This window comes from Notolepis coatsorum (genome assembly GCF_963971535.1).
Source record: "Notolepis coatsorum genome assembly, contig: SCAFFOLD_2588, whole genome shotgun sequence".
NCBI classification, from domain to species: Eukaryota; Metazoa; Chordata; class Actinopteri; order Aulopiformes; family Paralepididae; genus Notolepis; species Notolepis coatsorum.
This window is the reverse complement of record NW_028172015.1, coordinates 5,024-23,193: the sequence shown is the minus strand read 5'-3', so window position 1 is coordinate 23,193 and position 18,170 is coordinate 5,024. Positions and strand designations below refer to the sequence as shown.

The following is an 18,170-nucleotide window of genomic DNA, read 5'->3' as shown; positions in this document are numbered from 1 at the left end:
TGCACATATTATAGCATATTTTAATACACTTTATTGTATATTAATTATATATATATTGTTATTGCCTGACACCACAGTTCGCCCTTTGCTTTTTATTAGCTTTTTAGTAGTGTATTCGTGTAGTTATTATTATTAGTGTATTTGTGCTTTGTCGCGAATCTCAATGGCCCGTCTACTGTGGGAGACAGCCAAGACAGGCAGGCAGCTCCGGTGTCAGGTTACAAACAGAGTGGTAGATATGAATGGCTGTGATTGGTCGTCTGAAAATGAGCTCAGCGCATCGCTCTGAAAGTTCACAAAGTTTCAACTTTCGGCCGCACAACAAAAAAGCTGAAAAAAGAAGCCGACTGCAGCGCACTTCCTATAGGCGGCGCATGCGGCCGCATACGCTCTCTCCCCATTGGGATACATTGAAAAAAGACGCGTGCGGTCATAAATATGAGGCAGGTGGACCCGGGCCCTGACATTCTAGTCCGGTCAGAAAACAACACGGCGGTCGTCTCACGTCGGGGAAGCAGGCGTCGGGCGCGGCCTCGGCCCCGCTCTGCTTCAGGTGGTCGGCCCAGTCGAAGTCCTGCGCCTGGTGGCCCTGCGGCCGCTCCAGGGAGACCCCGTTCTTCAGACACCACTGGACGGGCAGGAGGCCGGGCGAATCACAGTGGGACACGGCGGACCGGGGGGGAGTGGCCTCGGGAGAGAGGTCGACCAGCGTCACCTGGAAGAAGTTGTCGTTGTAGACCTGCGGAGAGAGAGGAGTGGTGGGTAAGCGTGCGGAGTCCATCAGTGCTGCCCCCCTGTGGCGGCTGGTCACTAGAAGGCGCTCGGGCGCCACCCCCCTGTAGAAGGCGCGCTGGTGCTGCCCCCCCCCCCCCCGTGGCGGCTGGCCACTAGAAGGGGCTCGGGCGCCACCCCCCCTGTAGAAGGCGCTCTGGTGCTGCCCCCCCCCCCCCCCCTGTAGAAGGCGCTGCCCCCCATGGCGGCTGGTCACTAGAAGGCGCTCGGGCACCACCCCCCCTGGTGGAAAGTGGTTTGGGATTTTTCTATAATAGTAGATTTCAACCGCTAAAAATATTATATATATTTTTTTTATAAATAATAATTACTCATTTTAAGTATGTTTTGTTTAAAATGCACAATAACGTGTAATATTTACAATATGAATCATTGTGTGTGCTTCCTGTTCATCCCCTCTCTCTTCTAGACACAGCGGCCCAGTCAGGGCGCAACGCAGCCAATTGAAAAATGACATAGCAAAATAAATGTTACATTTACATTTAGTCATTTAGCTGAAACGCTTTTATCCAAAGCGACTTACAAGTTCTGTACGACAAGTCATCAGGAAGGAAGGGCACGACTCTATCAGCTGAGTAACAATGTTCATAAAGTGTTGAGTATCTTGCACCTAGAATAAATGCACCTAGAAACGTAAATTTAGCCAATCAGCGTCTTAAAATATGATGCCTAAAGGGCGATTAATTTAGCGCCCCCCCAAGCAGAGTCAGTGTGTTAGCAAAAAAGTTAGTCTGCGTTATGATATTATGATATGAACATGTAATCGTAGTGCCGTCAGACACGGATACGGGTCGTCTTCTTTTCCCCTTTATTTTCTTCTCCGAGTGTTTCGTTTACATGTTAAAATCACAACGGTTTTCTTCACGCCCCCACACCGCTACATGGGTTTGGTCACCTTTTTCACCTCTTATCAGTTTGCAGGTCTGGTTATATACTGTAGTTACTGTAACTGCCACTGGTGCTACTCACCCTACTCACACACTACACTTTAAGAACCTACTGTTCAATATTATGGGTGGGGGGAGGGGAATTGATACAGCACAGTATCGTAATATTTAGCGTGGCGATATTGTATCGACACACGGACGCCAAGTATCGATAAAACATAAGATAAGATCCTTTAACTGTACATATCCTACTCTTACTAGTCATGCCAAACTTATTTTCCTTGTACTGTACTTGATCTAATACAATACAAGACAACTGAGCCTCCATACTGAACGACCCACGGCAAGGATGAGATATGATCATAGATATTTATACTACATACTCCTATTTATAAGATATGATCATAGATATGTATACTACATACTCCTATTTATAAGATATGATCATAGATATTTATACTACATACTCCTATTTATAAGATATGATCATAGATATGTATACTACATACTCCTATTTATAAGATATGATCATAGATATGTATACTACATACTCCTATTTATAAGATATGATCATAGATATTTATACTACATACTCCTATTTATAAAAGGGTCACTAATGTAAGTAAAAACTAAAGCTCACATTACATAGAACAGGGAATATTTAAAGGGATAGTGCACATTTTTAAAAGGCAAATCTGATGAGTCACTATCGGGGAGTCCTCTCAGTCCATGCACCAGGGTTTTGGTTGTTCAGACGTTAAGGTGCTCCCATAGTCGAGCAGACTGTACACGGACTGGAGTCAGCGGATGTCCACTGGACTCTTTGAGCTTTCATAGTCGAGCGGACCTCCGCGGACCAATTTCCTACATGTCACCCGCCAGTTTACACAATTGTCCCCACGCTGTTCAACTTCTGTCATGTTATCTCCGTTTCCAATATTTTGATAATAAAACGGGCAGTTTTACACACTTGAATAACAGGTACATAGGCAGCGAGATGCAATGTACCGTATAGGCTTGAGGTGGACAGCGCGTGGTGCTGAAATGACAAACACGCATTGCATGAAATAAAAGCACCAGTTTTATTTCAAAATATTGGAAACGGAGATAACATTCTATGTTATCTCTGTTTCCAATATTTCGAAATAAAACTGGCAATTTTACACACTTCATTTAGAAAAGCCATTCAAACATCTCTCTTGGCACGGAGCGAGTGGTCAGAGTAAAATGCAGATCGGCGTCACATTAAATGCAGTTCGATGTCGACCAAAACGCCGAGCAGCGTTTTGTGTGACACCAAGTCAGCGGCGCGGACGTCCGCGCGTCAGAAAATAGGAGCTTCGCACCTGTGGGTCTGCTGTCCGCTGAGATCAAAGCTCAAAGAGCCGCGCGGACCTCCGCGGAGTCTGCTCTGTGTACAGTCTGCTCGACTATGGGAGGGCCTTTAGAAGTACAACATGTTTGTTGAACAGCCCGATCTCGCTTAAAATGTGTAAATAAAGTACTAATCGACCACAGGAAAAAAGGTACATATTGTACATTATGTTATGGCAATAAGTAACATATTTACGTATCGTGTTGAAAACGTGCACGTATGTGTGTAATAAGTACATATATTACATATTGTGAAGGAGGCAATTTCCACCCTACATTGTAAAGCGCTTTGAGTGTCTAAAAAAGCACTATATAAATAAAGAATTTTTACTTTTAACGTTTAACTTTTAACGAGTTCCCCTGCTGGGGAGTGAACCTGGGGCACTCACATGGGAGGCAAATGCCTTTACCTCAAGATTACAGAGACACACCTTTCTGATAGACCTTAACCACACAGTTACCTTAACACAGGGGTCAGCAACCTTTACTATCAAAAGAGACATTTTTCCCGCCTCCCACGAAATAAAATTCATCTGGAGCCGCAAAAACCAATTTGCTCTAAAATGAAGATAACACAGTGTATAACGTTTCATATACAGTATAGTTATCCCCTTAACCTCTTAACTCATTCACGGCCAATCACGTGATATTACATGTTTGCTCGCCAACCGTTGGGCGCCAAACACGTAATATTACGCTTTTAGATCCTTTGATCTTTTTCCTCTGATCCTGTTCTAAATCATCATCCGGGTCATTCTAGCCATCCTTGGGTCGCTTGTATAAATTGGAATTGCAATGCCGATCGAATATCACCAGGTGGCAGTATCGTCTGTGTCTGAACTGGAATTGGCCTGGATACACGGTTACCTTTTTTATTTATTTTTTGGTATGTGCTCTTCCTCCTGCTTGAACAGAGATTCACATTGATCGCCTCGAAATTCCATTGACGAAGCGTATTTTACCATCGAAACATATACACTGGTAATCGCGATGGCGATGCGATCACTTGGAATCAATCTTTTTGGAATACCTTCTGGCTAAGGTAAGGTATATTCTATGTCTATTTTACCGAACCTGAAAGGTGTTTTTCTAACAATCACAGTTCTGTGTTTCACCGGACGTAAAACATGCTCAGCAAACACGATCACAGTTTTGAGTTAAAACGACCCCCCCCCCCCCCCCCCTTGATGATTTTGTGAATGTATATATATATATATACATATATATGTACATGTTATATACCTTTGATTTGGGAGTATTTGGGGGTTCAGGGAATCAACCAGAACGATTCGGGCTTAATGCACATACCATAATTCCTCTAATAGTAACCCCGGCTTGTATTTGTTTCAACTGTAGCTGATACCAGGCTTGTATTAGGAGGAGGCCTGTATAAGAGAGAGGCCTATATATATTCAAACCGATCATAATGAATAAATCAACATTTTGTGTCAGTTTGAACCCAGTAAAATGTACTGGGTTCATTTATTGAAACCAAGTACTGTATGAAATACGGTAGTAAACAGTGCAATTACAGGTGGTCAAAAAAAGTTAAATAAAGTAAAATAGTGCAATCACAATACTGGAATAATAATAATAATAATAATAATAATAATAATAATAATAATAATAATAATAATAATAATAATAATAATAATAATAATAATAATAATAATAATAATAATAATAATAATAATAACTTCGTTTTATACAATTCTGAGGTAGGCTTACTCTCTTGGTAAACATTAACACCATACCATTATATGGTATTTACTGCACAGCCAGGCCAGCATATAACAACAATAACAAAATATACCTGGCTTGTATTAGGAGGCCGGCTTATAATTGCTTAGCTCAACAGCGCACCCGGTCATTAATAGAGACCCGGGTTTTAATTGAATACCGGTTACTATTAGAGGAATTACGGTAACACGTTTTATCTCGCAATCTATGAAAAAATACTGGATTATCTTGAAAATGCGCAATGTTTAGCGTGTAATAAACTACAAACTACAGTGTGTAGAAACAAACAATTTCTTCCATGTTGCACTACAAGTAGTGTCTGTCAAATGAACCACACCATTGTCTCCACAGCTATAATACAGAACACACACACAGCCCTGCAAACATAGTGAAACACCGCGGAAACAACTATTTTAAGCTGGCCATCTAGCGGTAGAGATGAGCGGTAGGCGTGGCCGTGAAAGAGTTAAGCATCAGGCAAAAACTGGGCCATTTTTGTTTTTGACGACTGCATACCTTTTTTGCAAAGCTTAGCTTTATACTTATAGCGCATGCATGACTCTGGGCTTTTTTGAAAGGTAACATTCTGAACATTCTGAAACTGCTAAGTCAATAAAGATCTGCTACCTTTTTTCCTGCGGCCGATTAGTACTTTATTTACATGTTCTGATGAGAGCGATTTGCCCTGAAGCGTGAAGAACACACACTGCTCTGAGTGCTTTGGGAGTCCCAGCCCCAGTGTGTGACGGATCAGATAGGCTTCTGGCAACGTGAACTGCCCCTTTAAGTATAATTACTGTTACACAATGGTGTTGCTGTTGGATACAGATTTCATATCTCATATATCATGTACAAGAGTAAACATTAAGCAATATATATATATATTTTAAAGCTTCATTTTCAGATTGACCCACATATTTTGGAAACTCTACAATGGACTTTGCAATGGGGTCATGGAACTTGCTCAACCCATAAAAATAAATAATAATAGGGCGGCTAGGTGGTGTAGTGGGCAAGGCACTCGCCACCAGTGTGGAGACGCTAGGATTCGCGTGTTCGAATCCAGCTCTCCACATTGTTTTTCAGTTTGGCTGGTCGTCCGCAGTAATACACATTGGCCGTATTACGGGGAGGGAAAACTGAAGGGTGGGGATCGAACGTTGTGAACAAGCGACTCCTACAAGTCGGTTGGTGCGCCTGCGCAGTAGAATCAGGAAGTGTCGGGGGCAGCGTGAGCCTCCCACGCGTTACTCCTCGACACTGAGAGATCGAGCTGCGCAGGTGAAAAGATGCGACTGCTGTTACCTCAAGTACCGGAGGGGACTTGTGCTATGTATGACTTAGTCCACATTGCAGCCGGCTTGTGGGAGGCAAGAAACAGCGTTCGTGACAGGGGAGGGTTGAATTGGATGATACGAAATTGGGATGGGAGAAAATATGGAAAAATGGGAGAAAAAGTGGATCAAAAAATAAAATAAATAAATAATAATAATAATAATAATAAAAACACAAATGACAGTCTTCCAGGGGCCGCAGCTAGAGTGAAGATACTGTTATCATATGAAACTAGACCAACTGAACCATGTTAGCTTGTCGGGGAGGGGGCTAAGTAATGTGTAAAGTTAGGGTACATTCAAGGAGTCCCTTGACCTCTGACCTCAAGATATCTGAATGGGTTCTATGGATACCCACGAGTCTCCTTTTATCAAAAAAACTAAACTATTATGTAGGGATGTCCGATATTATCAGCCTACCGATATTGGCATTAAAATGTAATATCGGAAATTATCGGTATCGGTAAAAAAAAAAAAAAAAAAAAACATATTTATTTAATCTTTATTTACCCAGGCAAACAAGTAAGAACAAATTCTCATTTTATTTATTGTCAAAAGTATGCATAATGTTGTGTTGATTCCACGACAAGAGATATGTAATGTTAATTAGCTGAAATTATTCAGGTTTTTTTTAGGGGGAAACCCTGCATATATCAGTATCGGTTGACAATATCGGTATATCGGATATCGGTAAAAAAGCCAATATCGAACATCCCTACTATTATGCGATAGCCATAAGTAATATATTTACATTTCGACATTTCGTAGTCCAAAACGAACAGCGTGACCAGGAGTCGAACTAACAATGATTGTGGTCGCAGGTGAGTGCTCTCATATTATTATTGCTATGTTTCCATTGTCATTGTCAATTGACAGTATAAACCTTCCCTTCAATATGCCATAAAGAAATTATTTTTTCATCAATACGTTCCCGTTTTATAGCATCGTGAATATGAACTATATACCGCAATGGTCTGGGGTAATTCCTGCAAAGCTAGTTATAGGGCGCTAAGCTAATAACGTTAAATCAATTGGCGTTTCGGTGACGAGACAAGACACAGACCGGCTCACCTTGGAGACGGAGACGAGACGAGACAGACACAGACCGGCTCACCTTGGAGACGGAGACGAGACGAGACAGACACAGACCGGCTCACCTTGGAGACGGAGACGAGACGAGACAGACACAGACCGGCTCACCTTGGAGACGGAGACGAGACAGACACAGACCGGCTCACCTTGGAGACGGAGACGGGACAGATGCGAAGCGGCTCCCACGGAGACACCATCTCCAGCTTCATCCCCGTCCTGAAGGAGTGCTTGGGCAGGTCTCCGTGGTCCTGGAGCCAAGGATTTGTATTTGTCACATTTTGATTGTCAAATAAATTCAATCAATTCAATCAATCAATCAATCTACACCGTACAGTTAAACAGTACAGTTACACCACACAGTTCAACGGTACAGTTACACCGCACAACGTCAATCTTACTTTGCTAGTCCCCCCCCTTCACAAAGAATCACTACATCTGGATTTAAACTAGAATACAAAATATTAAGAAAAAGTTTAAATGGGCAAAAATGGGACAGTAGGCCCACAGTCGACCGTTTTACACACATTTTAAAAAGGTAGATCCGTAAAGTCGTCAAACGGTCACCCTGATGACAACATGGCACTGCTCTTTGTTTACGGTTTGTGTCCCCCCCCCCCCCGCCCCCCCCCCCCCCCCCGCCCCCCCCCCCCCCCGATGTGTGGATTGGATTTCAGCAGATATATAGGGGGAGGGGTTGCTACCGCTACAAAGTGCAATACCAAAGCGGGGCTAACCCTTTAAAGCGCTTCATTCAAATTCACAGATTCGAACTACATCCCATTATATTATTATTATTACACTATTACATCCTGTTATACAGTAGCCGGTTCAACGCGGTTGTTTAGGGACATCAGAAGGATACAGAGAGAACACACGCATGCAAATAAAAACACACGCGTGTAGGTCATGTGACTGCTGTGTTCTTTGCTACAGTATAATTATGTAGCTCACTATACTAATCAGACCGGAGGAATCCAGACAGAAACACATAGACGTCACGTACTGTAATACAGCGGTATGGGTGGGTACTGAACAGCTTATCTAGCCTGGACTGTTCACACAGAGATCTAGCCATGAGCACATACATACACACACACACACACACACACACACACACACACACACACACACACACCCACGTTTGATAAGCAGTGAAGTCACGTGTTCTATTTTAAACAATGCATGTTTTTTACACGTTATATGTAAATAATATACATGCTGTGGATACGGGAATAGGAATACCACCACTAACACACCTGAACAAGTGGTATTTGCAGTACACGCCCATAGATCATATGAATCACATTTACATTTAGTCATAAAAGCTGACACTTGTACAAATTGTGTGCAACACAGTCAACAGGAGGGGGGGGGTCACCTCTGGCAGGGTAAGTGGTGCCATTGTTCGTCTAGCGGTGTCGAAGCTGAGTGCTTCACTCTGAGTGTGTAGACATAGCAGCAGCATAATAGTAGTATAGGCATAGTAGCATAATATATAGTATAGAACAGGGGTTCTCAAACTTTTTTATACCATGACCCCATTTTATTTAGGATTTTCTTTTGGCAACACCCCACCACTTAATGTATCGCGTAATTTCAACGTGGAATTAAGAAATATCTAAATAAAAGCACACGTTGTTGAACTTGATCATGCATATTTATTAGACCACTTTATTACAGCACTATGTTATCAACACACATTTATATAAAACAAGGCATACTTAGCCAAAATATGTTGCCGGAACATAAAAACATTTTTATTATAATTTTTTTTTTACTTGCCACTGTCACCTACCCACGACGACCCCACTTTGGGTCGCGACCCGTAGTTTGAGTGAGTAGTGAGTGAGTGAGTGAGTGAGTGAGTGAGTGAGTGAGTGAGTGAGTGAGTGAGTGAGTGAGTGAGTGAGTGAGTGAGTGAGTGGGTGGGTGGGTGGGTGGTTGGGTGGGTGGGTGGGTGGGTGAGTGTGTGTGTGCGTGCGCGCGTGCGTGCGTGCGTGCGTGCGTGCGTGCGTGCGTGCGTGCGTGCGTGCGTGTGTGCGTGTGTGCGTGTGCGTGCGTGCGTGCGTGCGTGCGTGCGTGCGTGCGTGTGTGCGTGCGCCCGTCTCTCACCTTGAACACCTCCAGGGGCAGTGGGTTTCCCCGTCCGTCGGCTCGCGCCGCCTCCAGTATCTGCTGCCACTCGGGGGCGCTCTTCAGAGGCCGCAGCTCTGAAGGAAAACGAGAGAAGAAGAAGAAGACTCACCGTCAACACGCGGATGGAACAACGTCGCCATATTAGTCACCGTGTGGTTGTTGCTGATTAATCTCCAGTCAGCGTTGACAGGCCTGATGATGGAGCGTCAGACAGAAAGCCTTCAGAGGAGCAGACGTGATGCGGTGCAAGTGATTTATAGACGAGGAGTGACACAAGTTCAATTCAATTACATACTGGCAGCCTGGAAAACTGGCGTGTTGCGGAGCTAATGATGCTAATGATGGAGCATCGCCGTCGGTTGTGCGATAGTAAAGGGCTAACCTTCTGTCGTGTGGCAGTGAAAGGGTTAAGACCCAGTAACACTAGTAGTGACATCTTGCCTTCATGCTAATGTCATTTAGAACCTTAAATAAGAGCAGATGCTGCGATGGCTGGGGTTGAAAACCTGATTGGAATTTGCCTAAAAGATTTCGTTAAAAGTTGGTAAGTTGTTTGGTAGACAACCTTTTCCGATTATTTTACTTTATAACGGATAGATTTTATATGGGTCTGTAGTTGCTAATTACAAGACCATCCAGGCTACTATTATCTTTTTTTAGTAAAGCGGCCTAATAACTGCAGTTTTCAAGGCCTGTGGAAGAATGCCTGATCTGAGGGAGCGGTTAGCTATTGGCAGTAAGTCAGTCGCCGAGCAGCTGTGAACACTTTTAAGGAAGCTCGTTGGCGGGGTGTCAAGGCAGCATCTTGACGGCGTGAGATGTTGTACTGTTTCCTCAAAGAGTTTTGTGATAATTTGCCTTGATGAGGAAAATCAAATTACATACTTTTATGCGAACGTATAGCTGTGACACATTTTTGTTTAAAGTGGAACTACTGATTTGTTTAGAAGTTTGTTTAATGAGATGCACACACACACACGTATGAGACATACACACATACTTACGTGATACACGTACCCACATACACATATCTGAGACACACATTCATACATGCTCTCACGCACACCTACATATATCTGAGACGCATCCTCTCACGTGCACTATGGAGAAGGATGGCATCCCGATAGAAGATGCAGCACATACCTGCTCGCAGGTAGATCGGTCTACATGTAACGTATGTGCATCAGGGGTATATATGCACAATGTATAGTAATGTTTTTTTTTGTAAGTGCTTTTTTAATTTCCATGTCAGTTGTTAATGTGTTTGTATGAGTCTTTTACATGTTTTGTATGTTGTTACAAAAAAGAAAAAGACGAATCTTGGATGTTGCATATTATGCTGTGGAAAGATGTATTTTGAATATTGGAAAGATTTGTGCAAAAATATAAAAAAAAGAAAAAAAGGCATATTATATTCCTTAATCAAATATTTATTTGACCATTGATTGACGATACAGAGCATAGTCCTTACTTTGGCTCGGTTGGCGGCGGCGGTGTGAGTCGTGTCACTAACTTTTGTCTTTTTAAGAGGCTGACTCGTCATTATTTTATTAAGTGAATTATCATGCGACTTCAAGGGTGACCATATTCAGCCTCAAGATACTTAATGATACTCGAAGTTTACTCAAAGATGCCTTATCATTTTAATATATTTAAAGTATGCCTCCTCTGTATGGATATACAATTATTGTTTATATTATTAAAAAAGAAATGATCAAAAAAAAAACTAAAAAAACTAAAAAAAAATTGTATCCCTAAAGAAAGAAGCAAACTCATTGCATGTATTGGTGGATAGGAGTCCAGGGAGAGGGGGGGGGGGGGGGTAGTCAACAGTGGAAAATAAAGTGAGTGCGTTATTAATGTTTTTGTTGATGATGTCAGAGATTGTCTACCAGATTGTAGGAATGAAGTGTCTCTTTAATTGTGAGCTCAGTTTTTCACCATTTAAACTGTGATCACATTGGACCGCCGTACCTCTTGAGCCACTGTCTCTCCACTAAGCAGGGGGTAGAGGTTGAGTTCTGTCTGTCTCTCCGCTAAGCAGGGGGTAGAGGTTGAGTTCTGTCTGTCTCTCCGCTAAGCAGGGGGTAGAGGTTGAGTTCTGACTGTCTGTCTCTCCGCTAAGCAGGGGGTAGAGGTTGAGTTCTGACTGTCTCTCCGCTAAGCAGGGGGTAGAGGTTGAGTTCTGACTGTCTGTCTCTCCGCTAAGCAGGGGGTAGAGGTTGAGTTCTGACTGTCTGTCTCTCCACTAAGCAGGGGGTAGAGGTTGAGTTCTGACTGTCTGTCTCTCCACTAAGCAGGGGGTAGAGGTTGAGTTCTGACTGTCTCTCCACTAAGCAGGGGGTAGAGGTTGAGTTCTGACTGTCTCTCCTCTAAGCAGGGGGTAGAGGTTGAGTTCTGACTGTCTCTCCGCTAAGCAGGGGGTAGAGGTTGAGTTCTGACTGTCTCTCCTCTAAGCAGGGGGTAGAGGTTGAGTTCTGTCTGTCTCTCCACTAAGCATGGGGTAGAGGTTGAGTTCTGACTGTCTGTCTCTCCGCTAAGCAGGGGGTAGAGGTTGAGTTCTGACTGTCTCTCCTCTAAGCAGGGGGTAGAGGTTGAGTTCTGACTGTCTCTCCTCTAAGCAGGGGGTAGAGGTTGAGTTCTGACTGTCTCTCCGCTAAGCAGGGGGTAGAGGTTGAGTTCTGTCTGTCTCTCCGCTAAGCAGGGGGTAGAGGTTGAGTTCTGTCTGTCTCTCCGCTAAGCAGGGGGTAGAGGTTGAGTTCTGACTGTCTGTCTCTCCTCTAAGCAGGGGGTAGAGGTTGAGTTCTGACTGTCTGTCTCTCCACTAAGCAGGGGGTAGAGGTTGAGTTCTGACTGTCTCTCTGCTAAGCAGGGGGTAGAGGTTGAGTTCTGACTGTCTCTCTCCACTAAGCAGGGGGTAGAGGTTGAGTTCTGTCTGTCTCTCCGCTAAGCAGGGGGTAGAGGTTGAGTTCTGACTGTCTCTCCACTAAGCAGGGGATAGCGGTTGAGTTCTGTCTGTCTCTCCGCTAAGCAGGGGGTAGAGGTTGAGTTCTGACTGTCTCTCCACTAAGCAGGGGGTAGAGGTTGAGTTCTGACTGTCTCTCCGCTAAGCAGGGGGTAGAGGTTGAGTTCTGACTGTCTCTCTGCTAAGCAGGGGGTAGAGGTTGAGTTCTGACTGTCTGTCTCTCCGCTAAGCAGGGGGTAGAGGTTGAGTTCTGACTGACTGTCTCTCCGCTAAGCAGGGGGTAGAGGTTGAGTTCCGACTGTCTCTCCGCTAAGCAGGGGGTAGAGGTTGAGTTCCGACTGTCTCTCTGCTAAGCAGGGGGTAGAGGTTGAGTTCTGTCTGTCTCTCCGCTAAGCAGGGGGTAGAGGTTGAGTTCCGTCTGTCTCTCTGCTAAGCAGGGGGTAGAGGTTGAGTTCCGTCTGTCTCTCCACTAAGCAGGGGGTAGAGGTTGAGTTCCGTCTGTCTCTCTGCTAAGCAGGGGGTAGAGGTTGAGTTCCGTCTGTCTCTCTGCTAAGCAGGGGGTAGAGGTTGAGTTCTGACTGTCTGTCTCTCCACTAAGCAGGGGGTAGAGGTTGAGTTCTGTCTGTCTCTCCGCTAAGCAGGGGGTAGAGGTTGAGTTCTGTCTGTCTCTCCTCTAAGCAGGGGGTAGAGGTTGAGTTCCGACTGTCTCTCCGCTAAGCAGGGGGTAGAGGTTGAGTTCTGTCTGTCTCTCCGCTAAGCAGGGGGTAGAGGTTGAGTTCTGTCTGTCTCTCCACTAAGCAGGGGGTAGAGGTTGAGTTCTGTCTGTCTCTCCGCTAAGCAGGGGGTAGAGGTTGAGTTCCGACTGTCTCTCCACTAAGCAGGGGGTAGAGGTTGAGTTCCGACTGTCTCTCCACTAAGCAGGGGGTAGAGGTTGAGTTCTGACTGGTCTCTCCGCTAAGCAGGGGGTAGAGGTTGAGTTCCGTCTGTCTCTCTGCTAAGCAGGGGGTAGAGGTTGAGTTCCGTCTGTCTCTCCACTAAGCAGGGGGTAGAGGTTGAGTTCCGTCTGTCTCTCTGCTAAGCAGGGGGTAGAGGTTGAGTTCCGTCTGTCTCTCTGCTAAGCAGGGGGTAGAGGTTGAGTTCCGTCTGTCTCTCCACTAAGCAGGGGGTAGAGGTAGAGTTCCGTCTGTCTCTCTGCTAAGCAGGGGGTAGAGGTTGAGTTCCGTCTGTCTCTCTGCTAAGCAGGGGGTAGAGGTTGAGTTCTGACTGTCTGTCTCTCCACTAAGCAGGGGGTAGAGGTTGAGTTCCGACTGTCTCTCCGCTAAGCAGGGGGTAGAGGTTGAGTTCTGTCTGTCTCTCCGCTAAGCAGGGGGTAGAGGTTGAGTTCTGTCTGTCTCTCCACTAAGCAGGGGGTAGAGGTTGAGTTCTGTCTGTCTCTCCACTAAGCAGGGGGTAGAGGTTGAGTTCTGTCTGTCTCTCCGCTAAGCAGGGGGTAGAGGTTGAGTTCTGTCTGTCTCTCCGCTAAGCAGGGGGTAGAGGTTGAGTTCTGTCTGTCTCTCCACTAAGCAGGGGGTAGAGGTTGAGTTCTGACTGTCTGTCTCTCCACTAAGCAGGGGGTAGAGGTTGAGTTCTGACTGTCTCTCCGCTAAGCAGGGGGTAGAGGTTGAGTTCTGACTGTCTCTCCACTAAGCAGGGGGTAGAGGTTGAGTTCTGACTGTCTCTCCACTAAGCAGGGGGTAGAGGTTGAGTTCTGACTGTCTGTCTCTCCGCTAAGCAGGGGGTAGAGGTTGAGTTCCGACTGACTGTCTCTCCGCTAAGCAGGGGGTAGAGGTTGAGTTCTGTCTGTCTCTCCACTAAGCAGGGGGTAGAGGTTGAGTTCTGTCTGTCTCTCCGCTAAGCAGGGGATAGAGGTTGAGTTCTGTCTGTCTCTCCACTAAGCAGGGGGTAGAGGTTGAGTTCTGTCTGTCTCTCCGCTAAGCAGGGGGTAGAGGTTGAGTTCTGTCTGTCTCTCCGCTAAGCAGGGGGTAGAGGTTGAGTTCTGACTGTCTGTCTCTCCGCTAAGCAGGGGGTAGAGGTTGAGTTCTGACTGTCTCTCTGCTAAGCAGGGGGTAGAGGTTGAGTTCTGTCTCTCTCTCCGCTAAGCAGGGGGTAGAGGTTGAGTTCTGACTGTCTGTCTCTCCGCTAAGCAGGGGGTAGAGGTTGAGTTCTGACTGTCTGTCTCTCCACTAAGCAGGGGGTAGAGGTTGAGTTCTGACTGTCTGTCTCTCCGCTAAGCAGGGGGTAGAGGTTGAGTTCTGACTGTCTCTCCGCTAAGCAGGGGGTAGAGGTTGAGTTCTGACTGTCTCTCTCCGCTAAGCAGGGGGTAGAGGTTGAGTTCTGACTGTCTCTCCGCTAAGCAGGGGGTAGAGGTTGAGTTCTGTCTGTCTCTCCGCTAAGCAGGAGGATAGAGGTTGAGTTCTGTCTGTCTCTCCGCTAAGCAGGGGGTAGAGGTTGAGTTCTGACTGTCTGTCTCTCCGCTAAGCAGGGGGTAGAGGTTGAGTTCTGTCTGTCTCTCCGCTAAGCAGGGGGTAGAGGTTGAGTTCTGTCTGTCTCTCCGCTAAGCAGGGGGTAGAGGTTGAGTTCTGTCTGTCTCTCCGCTAAGCAGGGGGTAGAGGTTGAGTTCTGACTGTCTCTCCACTAAGCAGGGGGTAGAGGTTGAGTTCTGTCTCTCTCTCCACTAAGCAGGGGGTAGAGGTTGAGTTCTGACTGTCTCTCCACTAAGCAGGGGGTAGAGGTTGAGTTCTGTCTGTCTCTCCGCTAAGCAGGGGGTAGAGGTTGAGTTCTGACTGTCTCTCTGCTAAGCAGGAGGTAGAGGTTGAGTTCTGACTGTCTCTCTGCTAAGCAGGGGGTAGAGGTTGAGTTCTGACTGTCTCTCCGCTAAGCAGGGGGTAGAGGTTGAGTTCTGTCTGTCTCTCCTCTAAGCAGGGGGTAGAGGTTGAGTTCTGACTGTCTCTCCTCTAAGCAGGGGGTAGAGGTTGAGTTCTGTCTGTCTGTCTCTCCACTAAGCAGGGGGTAGAGGTTGAGTTCTGACTGTCTGTCTCTCCACTAAGCAGGGGGTAGAGGTTGAGTTCTGTCTGTCTCTCCGCTAAGCAGGGGGTAGAGGTTGAGTTCTGACTGTCTCTCCGCTAAGCAGGGGGTAGAGGTTGAGTTCTGACTGTCTCTCCACTAAGCAGGGGGTAGAGGTTGAGTTCTGACTGACTCTCCGCTAAGCAGGGGGTAGAGGTTGAGTTCTGACTGTCTCTCCGCTAAGCAGGGGGTAGAGGTTGAGTTCTGACTGTCTCTCCACTAAGCAGGGGGTAGAGGTTGAGTTCTGTCTGTCTCTCCACTAAGCAGGGGGTAGAGGTTGAGTTCTGTCTGTCTCTCCGCTAAGCAGGGGGTAGAGGTTGAGTTCTGTCTGTCTCTCCACTAAGCAGGGGGGTAGAGGTTGAGTTCTGACTGTCTCTCCGCTAAGCAGGGGGTAGAGGTTGAGTTCTGTCTGTCTCTCTGCTAAGCAGGGGGTAGAGGTTGAGTTCCGACTGTCTCTCCACTAAGCAGGGGGTAGAGGTTGAGTTCTGTCTGTCTCTCTGCTAAGCAGGGGGGTAGAGGTTGAGTTCTGACTGTCTGTCTCTCCGCTAAGCAGGGGGGTAGAGGTTGAGTTCTGACTGTCTGTCTCTCCGCTAAGCAGGGGGTAGAGGTTGAGTTCTGTCTGTCTCTCCGCTAAGCAGGGGGTAGAGGTTGAGTTCTGACTGTCTCTCTCTCCGCTAAGCAGGAGGATAGAGGTTGAGTTCTGACTGTCTGTCTGTCCACTAAGCAGGGGGTAGAGGTTGAGTTCTGTCTGTCTCTCCACTAAGCAGGGGGTAGAGGTTGAGTTCTGACTGTCTCTCCGCTAAGCAGGGGGTAGAGGTTGAGTTCTGTCTGTCTCTCCGCTAAGCAGGGGGTAGAGGTTGAGTTCTGTCTGTCTCTCCGCTAAGCAGGGGGTAGAGGTTGAGTTCTGTCTGTCTCTCCGCTAAGCAGGGGGTAGAGGTTGAGTTCTGACTGTCTCTCCACTAAGCAGGGGGTAGAGGTTGAGTTCTGACTGTCTGTCTCTCCGCTAAGCAGGGGATAGAGGTTGAGTTCTGACTGTCTGTCTCTCCACTAAGCAGGGGGTAGAGGTTGAGTTCTGTCTGTCTCTCCGCTAAGCAGGGGGTAGAGGTTGAGTTCTGTCTGTCTCTCTGCTAAGCAGGGGGTAGAGGTTGAGTTCTGACTGTCTCTCCGCTAAGCAGGGGATAGAGGTTGAGTTCTGACTGTCTCTCCGCTAAGCAGGGGGTAGAGGTTGAGTTCTGTCTGTCTCTCCGCTAAGCAGGGGGTAGAGGTTGAGTTCTGTCTGTCTCTCCGCTAAGCAGGGGGTAGAGGTTGAGTTCTGTCTGTCTCTCCACTAAGCAGGGGGTAGAGGTTGAGTTCTGACTGTCTGTCTCTCCACTAAGCAGGGGGTAGAGGTTGAGTTCTGACTGTCTCTCCACTAAGCAGGGGGTAGAGGTTGAGTTCTGTCTGTCTGTCTCTCCGCTAAGCAGGGGGTAGAGGTTGAGTTCTGACTGTCTCTCCGCTAAGCAGGGGGTAGAGGTTGAGTTCTGACTGTCTCTCCGCTAAGCAGGGGGTAGAGGTTGAGTTCTGACTGTCTCTCCGCTAAGCAGGGGGTAGAGGTTGAGTTCTGACTGTCTCTCCGCTAAGCAGGGGGTAGAGGTTGAGTTCTGACTGTCTCTCCACTAAGCAGGGGGTAGAGGTTGAGTTCTGACTGTCTCTCCACTAAGCAGGGGGTAGAGGTTGAGTTCTGTCTGTCTGTCTCTCCGCTAAGCAGGGGGTAGAGGTTGAGTTCTGTCTGTCTGTCTCTCCGCTAAGCAGGGGGTAGAGGTTGAGTTCTGACTGTCTCTCCGCTAAGCAGGGGGTAGAGGTTGAGTTCTGACTGTCTGTCTCTCCGCTAAGCAGGGGGTAGAGGTTGAGTTCTGTCTGTCTCTCCGCTAAGCAGGGGGTAGAGGTTGAGTTCTGACTGTCTCTCCGCTAAGCAGGGGGTAGAGGTTGAGTTCTGACTGTCTGTCTCTCCGCTAAGCAGGGGGTAGAGGTTGAGTTCTGACTGACTGTCTCTCCGCTAAGCAGGGGGTAGAGGTTGAGTTCTGTCTGTCTCTCCACTAAGCAGGGGGTAGAGGTTGAGTTCTGACTGTCTGTCTCTCCGCTAAGCAGGGGGTAGAGGTTGAGTTCCGTCTGTCTCTCCTCTAAGCAGGGGGTAGAGGTTGAGTTCTGACTGTCTGTCTCTCCACTAAGCAGGGGGTAGAGGTTGAGTTCTGACTGTCTCTCCTCTAAGCAGGGGGTAGAGGTTGAGTTCTGACTGTCTCTCCTCTAAGCAGGGGGTAGAGGTTGAGTTCTGACTGTCTCTCCGCTAAGCAGGGGGTAGAGGTTGAGTTCTGTCTGTCTCTCCGCTAAGCAGGGGGTAGAGGTTGAGTTCTGACTGTCTGTCTCTCCGCTAAGCAGGGGGTAGAGGTTGAGTTCTGACTGTCTCTCCGCTAAGCAGGGGGTAGAGGTTGAGTTCTGTCTGTCTCTCCGTTAAGCAGGGGGTAGAGGTTGAGTTCTGACTGTCTGTCTCTCCGCTAAGCAGGGGGTAGAGGTTGAGTTCTGACTGTCTCTCTCTCTGCTAAGCAGGGGGTAGAGGTTGAGTTCTGACTGTCTCTCCTCTAAGCAGGAGGTAGAGGTTGAGTTCTGTCTGTCTCTCCACTAAGCAGGGGGTAGAGGTTGAGTTCTGACTGTCTCTCCGCTAAGCAGGGGGTAGAGGTTGAGTTCTGACTGTCTGTCTCTCCACTAAGCAGG

General features: G+C 46.9%; 1 protein-coding gene across 1 annotated transcript; it reads right to left on the bottom strand.

The window, feature by feature from the left end:
- Positions 1-505: 505 nt before the first annotated feature.
- LOC311248130 (scm-like with four MBT domains protein 2) lies at positions 506-9,459 on the bottom strand (the record flags this gene model as incomplete). The annotated part of the gene is made up of 3 exons (XM_084339073.1): positions 506-739; positions 7,366-7,467; positions 9,332-9,459. Coding segments are annotated over 3 exons (464 nt in total), but the record flags the coding sequence as incomplete, so codon positions are not given.
- Between the last annotated feature and the right edge of the window lie 8,711 nt (positions 9,460-18,170).